We start from the raw sequence: 7,068 nt of genomic DNA, 5'->3' as shown, positions 1-7,068 counted from the left end.
AGGCCCGTGTGCGAGGCAGCGGCAGGGAAGCCGGCTGCTCAGATCTCGTGGGTCCTCGAGAGCAACTCCACCCTCGAGGAGGAAGGCCATGACGACGGGACAGTGACTGTTCTCAGCAAGCTCACAGCATACAGCACCAACATGACGCATACAACCTGCATTGTGTTCCACCCAGCTGGGAACCAGAGCAAGTCCATAACCTGTTATCCCTCAGGTAAGCTTCCCTTTGTGCGTTCAGTGTTCAAAATCCTGGTTACCCTCCTATGCACACTCATGTTCCTTCTAGGAAGGAAAATCTATAAAGGCTATAGAAACCTTCATTGAAGTCCTGACAAGAGTATCATCCTCATCTGCCTATGCCCAGAAACATCACCAGGTTGTTTGTGTTCTAGACAGAATTTCCTAGCATTTTTTTCCCTAAGAGGGATATACTTAAGTGTGGTAGTATTCTTCTGGTAGTGTAAATATTGTTGGAATCAGAGACAAAGCAATCATGATCATAGTGTTAAAATAATCACATGGAAGCAGAACATCAGCAAAATTTTTTTTAGATGCAAATGTAAAGTTCCTCGCTCAGATCATGGTAAGAGAGAGAAAGAGAACTAACTCTTGTGTGGCCAGCAGATAAATCACTTCCTTTCAAGTTGTGAATGTCTGACACTGTATGACATTTAGTTTCTGGTTTTTGCTTTTTTTTATTCCTGTTGAGAATTGCATATAAGTTGCAGTACTGAGATACGCTGAGTCCCTGAGAGGAGATCAGGTATGGCTTAGTGACAAAATATCATGATAGTCCACCATATGATTTCTGGGATCTGCTTTTGTCTCTGACACAGACTCCAATTACGTTTCTCAGACAAGTTTCATTACTGACTTTCCCTTCTGCTGAAGGGGATTATAACTATTTTACAAGCACGGTGAAAATGTGTGTATGTGCTAAAGCAGCTTTAATCTTATACTGAAAGAGTAAAGAAACTGAGCAGTAAGAAGATAACACTATGACTAACTCTTTGTGTTTAGAGAGCGACAGATTTATCCTGTATGTCTCCATCATTCTTTGTTTCCTGAGCATTATCATCTTCATGGCTGTCACTTACCATCTTAAGCTCCACAGTGACAGGTATGTATGATAGGGTGCTAAGGAAAGATTTTCTAGTGCTAGAAGAGATCTTTAAGTACTGTTTGTGTCTTGAAATCATATGATTCTGTCAGTCTGTGCTACTATGACTCACTGAATTAACTACATCAATTATTTCTGTACTGCAGACACTGTGCATTGCATACATCTTCACTGAATAATGCACCTGAGTAAAATATAAATGGGCAGAAGTTGGCAGAGGATCGCCATTGCATTGCCTGCTACACTAAAGGGGAGCTCTTCATTCTAATAGGAAATTGTTCTTCAGATACAGTGATAGTCTGCCAGTGACTCTCTTGTTTAGATCAGGGGGTTGGTTCTGCTGCCCAACAAGTTCTATCAAGTGCCAGAGGACTGACCAGTGCTATCCTGCCATATCAACAGAGGGGACAGCAGACTGTATCTGTATTTATGAAAAAGCTCCCTGGGTGAAGCTGGACTCTAGCCCCTTTAGGACTGGCTGTGGAGAAAAAAGCAGTTCCAGGCAAAAACTACAGAAAAAATTTGTGCAGAAAAAGGCTGAATTAGCACCTGTACTGAAAACCTCAGCTATGTTACCTCCTTCCCCTATTCCAAAACTGTTCTTCTGCCAAACATTCTCCCTCAGAGGTGAAGAATTGGTTCAATACAATTTCACTAATGGCAAACTGTACATCCTTTGATTTTAATCTTCTGGTTCCACTTTGTACTTAAGCTCCCAGAAACATGAGAAAAGACCTCTAAAGAAGGTCAGGGTGCCATAATTTCAGAACTGAGAGTCAAGTAGAGGAGACATGAGAAGAAATTTTGGCTTTCTACTTGATGACAAGAAAAAGAAATGTTTCATAAGCCTGTGATCAAAGAAACCAGGCTGTGATCCAGACAAACCTAGGATTGAGGGAGGAATTTGCTCTAATACTTGTTTTCTTTTTCACAGACTGTGCCACAAACCCAAACCTCCTGAGATTGCTCCTACACATTCCACACAGGTAAGAAGAATGATGCAAATTTGACCATCACCAAATCAGGTATCTCCTGGTAGCCCTGAAAACATGGTCAGTAAAGGGAAACTGTTAGATTTTTTACTCTCTTCTTTCAGCAGGTGATACCATGTCTTACACGTTCGCTCTTAGTTGTATCTCAGAACAAAACAAAGCCTATCATCACCATTATTTTGACATGGAGCAACATTAGAGGCATGTTCCAACAGCAAAGGCTCAGCAACCTGCATCCTTTATCTTAGCAAGGAGTGAGTCCCACCACGTCTCCTTGCTCATATCAGATACTGACCACAACTGTTGTACAAGCAGTACTCAGAAAGGATACTGCAATATCATGGCTTGAGGAATAGTTGGAAAGCTATTAGTAAAGAAGAGGATTAAGCCACAAAATTAACAGACACAGGGAAAAAAAGAATATCCCTCTTGATGTCCAGAATAATAATGTGTAAGTTTTGAAGGCCACTTTTTATCTTGTATGGTAAACCCACAATCAAAGAAAGAACTAACGATACTCAAGACAAAATATTTTATAAAACAGTGGAAGGAGTGTTGAGCTGCAATCTGGGAGGTAATCTTGAAAACCCTATGTCGTTACAAACTTCCCGTGTAGCTGAGCAATTCACTCATCAGCTCTGTGTCTCTGTTCTCTGCTACCAAATATAAACAACAGCATTTCTATGGAGGCAAGACGTGTTACATCTATATTGTGAATATTTGTGGACCTACAGTAGACACTAGGCTCAAATTCTGTCATCAGCTTAAAAAGGTGCTTCAATTTCAGTTTCAATTTCTGAAAATCTTAGTCAATTCTAGTTGTTATTATTCCTCCTGTTCTGATGTCCTAACTCTCAGTTGTTGCTGACAGATGCAGTTGCATTCATGTAAAATAATAGGTTAAGTACCAGTGTTCTTGCTGTCACATCACGCAATTTTCATTAGTGTGCCTGTAGACTGAAATTGTAGACTGATGGAGGAATCAGTCATGGTCAAGACTCCAGCATGTTATTTGCTCTTTCTAGAGAATTAGACCCTAATACAATTTTTTCAGGCCAAAGTAAGTGGGGTAGAAGGGGAGGAAAAGGAGACAAGTGAAGAAATACCTCAGCTTTACTCTCCAAATCCTTGACAGAAACAGCAATACACATTATTTGGTAGAAAAAGCAATAGAGTTGGGGTTTTTTTCTTGAGTCCTAGAGGAATAAATATGGGAGCATAGTTTCCCAATTACATTCTCCAGTCCAGATGACAGGCTTGCAGAGTCCTGCCAAACTAAACTACTCCTTGCATTTACAGTTTTTGGTTTTGTTTTGCTAGGATGACACAATGGAAGTGGAACCTTATACTACTTATGTGCAGAAGGAGAACGTAATTTACAACTCAGTGTCTGATCTGACAACGGGGCAGAATCTTCCACAAGGACTGTCGCCAGCAACATGAATGATTCAACAACACTGGAAAGGGAGACACTTTATAAAAACCTGGCTATAGAAAGAAACTTCTCCAAGGATTTCTTCAGATTTTGGGGCAATGTATCTCACTAGGTCTGTTCAAACACCTGTGCTTGCTGATGAGTCTGTATAGTTCTTTTATTCCCTGTTTTGCCTTCTTCCTTGGGAAAGGAAACAGGTTTCCTGTTTTCCCTTGGGAAAATGTGACTGACCCAATGCCACAATTTTTCCTAGAAAAGGTGTTGTGATCAGTCTTCCCTTTGCTGTTCTTGCCTTGGAGATCCTAGTTTTGTCAGTCACTTTTAGGCATTACTTTGATGCACTTGACACTATGTTGCACACATTTGGGAGACAGGAGTGTTGTCTGAACTAAAATCACACACTCTTCAACCAACAGCCACTTTTTTCTAATTCACAAATTACTAACGTAGCAGCTTGAGTACTGATCATCACATAATAGCTCAAATTGGTAAGGGAAGACCTTTAATCCCCCAGTTCTGAAAATGGCAATGAGTGATGAATTTAGAAAGTCATCCGCTAAGAAAGAGACTTCACTAGCATGATTAATTTACTTGTTATGTTCACATTCAGTATTTCCACTAAATGTGTGCATTCTGTATTTCAGATTGTTATGATTACTTTTTCATAAGATTCTCTGAAGATATGGTATTAATCTCTTTCTTAAGAATATTGGCATTAAGATACTGTAAAAAATTATGTTACTTAAGTCTGGTAAGCTACTTTAACAGAAAGAAACTAAAATATTTCACAAAACAAACCAAGTTCAACTGTATCTTCTATAACTGTGCAATAATGTACAAAAAAGATAAAATGCTTGCTAATTCTAGTCATATTTATTTTAACTACCACAACCGAAGATTTTTCATTCATATGTCTAGATGGTTTATTGATATTCTTTTAAATATACTTGCAAGTTCACTTTTTTGTATGTAAATTAGCTTGTATATCTTAGTGTGTCTCATGTTGAGGTGACTTCTTCTCACTTTTCCAAAATACTCTTTGGGAATAAGTCAAATAAATTGTCTTCTATATACTAGCAGTTCTCAAAATTTTTGGATTGATGCCCTACTAGCTAAAGTATGAATTGGCTTTACAGTAAGAGTAAAGAAACCCATTTTAAAACCTCTGTTTACTACTTCTTACTTCAGAATTTTATAAGACTGACTGGGTACTTGGTCTGATGGCAGGATCAGAAGAACATGATTTTTCCTTTAGACCATAGAAACGTCTTTGCCGCACATTGCTAGAGCTTTCTTCTGAGATAGCCTCCCGAGGGCTACGACCCAGTGCTTGGAAAACAGACTTCTAAATCGACTGCAGTTTCTAAACATTATCACTGATGTAAACAAATACAATTGGTTATTTATTCTCACTCTAACAGCTATCAAACAGCCACTTTTGTCCATGTGGTCTCTGCATGCAAGCATTGCTTTTCCCTGTTTCTGTATGTCATTTTGGAATGGAAGGGATCAAAGCTGAATATCAATCTGCTACAAACAGAAGTTTTAAAGGAACTTCCGTTTCCAGTGACTTACCAAGGAAGAGAGCCAGTCAACTCAGTCACAATCCTCTGAAATTCCCCACTTAAATTAGGTGTAATACTGGCCAATGGTCTTTCTTCCCACTCAAAACATATGTCGTCACTTCTTAGATTTTTTTCTGTGGACTAGAAAGTCATTTATGTGTCCATAAGATTCATCCTATGATACAGCACCTCTTGAAGGGAGATTCTCACCAGTTTATATGTAATATACTATATTTACAGAAATATAATACCTGCTAAACTGCTGTCTAACTGTAGGGTTTTATGATCCTTTACAGGCCTATTACACTGGACTAAATCAGTTATGTTCCAGACCTGGACATTGCTAAGTTGTGAACTGGTTGATTATTTCCTTCGTCCTCTACTTTGTTCCATATTCAGGCCTGCTACGGGCACTTCAAGTCAAAAGTCATGTAGGCTGTTAATGGTGGCATGTATGTCTTCTGACCTGAAGCCCAAAGCAGCAAAGTGGCTACAAGGCCAAAGCAGCCAGCACAGCAACTAATCCAGCCCTTTCATGCAGGCAGGAAGACCACTGTTTCTGTGCCTAACTGATTAGCATAGCCAAGGATGTAGCCAGATCCTCTGCAGTAAGTTGGCAGAAAACAGGATTTTAGTTTGTGATAAATCGTATGTTAAGGGTCTTTTGTATACACACACTTACAAATAAGCTCTTTGTTCCTAGCAGCACAGAAGGTCTAGAGCAGAAAGTCCCTTCCTGCACTCCTCTTTCTCCATCAGGGTACTTGCTATTTCTCTTTGCAATGTGCTGCTATTGTGCTGTGGTCATCCTCCACGCAGAAGTGCTGTGTTGACTGTCTTTTAGTGGTCAGGCAAGCCCGCCCTATAAACTCCTCATGTTGCAGACTCACAGGAAGAAAGTCAGCAGCTTTTCAGCTCCTCCCACAAAGAAATGTTTTGCCTTTAACCACATTTACCAATGCTAGCTCTTGCTGCAACATTTAATTTTACTTAATTTGTATCTCCCACCTTTACTGTTAAATTTTATCTTCACGCACACGTTCCAGTCTCTTGACAGTTTACAACTGCCATTCCTGCACTAATCAGGCAGTTAATAATCATGGTTATCCTATGACTGTAGAGAGTCCTGAGCACCGAGCTCACATGCAGAGCGAGTCAGCAGATTCTGTGCTGTTGAGCATCCACGGCGCAGCTGCACACTGAAGTGCAGCAGGCCTCCTTCAGACTAAGGGCCTATTCTTTAAGAAGGCACTGGCAGTACTAAAGAACAGATGCAATACAGATCCTGAGACTGAACATAGCTTCTTGTACATACATCAACTCTTGCGACTCTCTAACCAGAAATTATTTCATGGGAATAAAGTCAAGCCCTTCATCACCCATTACAGCAACATGTAAGATTTTGTTAAACTGCAAATTTTAGCGGAAGGGTCATTGTATCATCACTTACCTGTTTCAAACAGCTTTCCTAACAACAGAACCCATAAAAAATGGTGTTTCAGATATTGTCTTGTCTCTGTATCCCAACAGGTTTCAGGACTTACAACTACATTCTCCTGCCAGTATCACCTACTCATATTTGTGATTTACTACTTACAGTCTAGTTTCTAATCCTGCTGTCCATCATAGACCTTCTGGCTCAGTGTGTGACTGCTCTGTAGTTCTGCCCATCTTACTTCCAGTTATGAATTAAAATGACTTTAATATCTTTGATTTTCATCCTACTGGTAATAGAAATTTAAGTTTTCACATTAGAGCTGGATGACTTTCACATGAGCATTGACATAGCTACTGCCTCTAGGTGTAGCAGGGACTTCCTCATACAAATCTAGAGAATGAGTGTATTGGCAAGGGAATGCTAAAGAAATGTTTTTCAAAAAACATTTATGAAAAGAAATAAAAAAATTCTACAATCTTTATAAGCAGAGTAAAAACTGATTCATATTTAACTCATAG

The 7,068-nt window shown here is 39.5% G+C and overlaps 1 protein-coding gene across 1 annotated transcript in view; it reads left to right on the top strand.

Moving 5' to 3' along the window:
• LOC104126046 (cell surface glycoprotein CD200 receptor 1-A) overlaps positions 1-4,714 on the top strand; it is a 22,891-nt gene extending 18,177 nt beyond the window's left edge. Inside the window, exons 4-7 of the mRNA XM_035894039.1 lie at positions 3-214; positions 1,021-1,120; positions 2,055-2,106; positions 3,433-4,714. Coding sequence (XP_035749932.1) covers positions 3-214; positions 1,021-1,120; positions 2,055-2,106; positions 3,433-3,555 — 487 coding nt within the window. The 3' untranslated portion in view covers positions 3,556-4,714. The remainder of the gene's footprint in view (positions 1-2; positions 215-1,020; positions 1,121-2,054; positions 2,107-3,432) is intronic.
• The last annotated feature ends 2,354 nt before the right edge of the window (positions 4,715-7,068 follow it).

The sequence above is a fragment of the Egretta garzetta genome, unplaced genomic scaffold (genome assembly GCF_000687185.1).
Source record: "Egretta garzetta isolate BGI_Z169 unplaced genomic scaffold, ASM68718v1 scaffold465, whole genome shotgun sequence".
In the NCBI taxonomy this organism is placed as follows: domain Eukaryota; kingdom Metazoa; phylum Chordata; class Aves; order Pelecaniformes; family Ardeidae; genus Egretta; species Egretta garzetta.
Note: the sequence above shows the minus strand (reverse complement) of the source record. Positions and strands in the feature narration are given on the sequence as shown.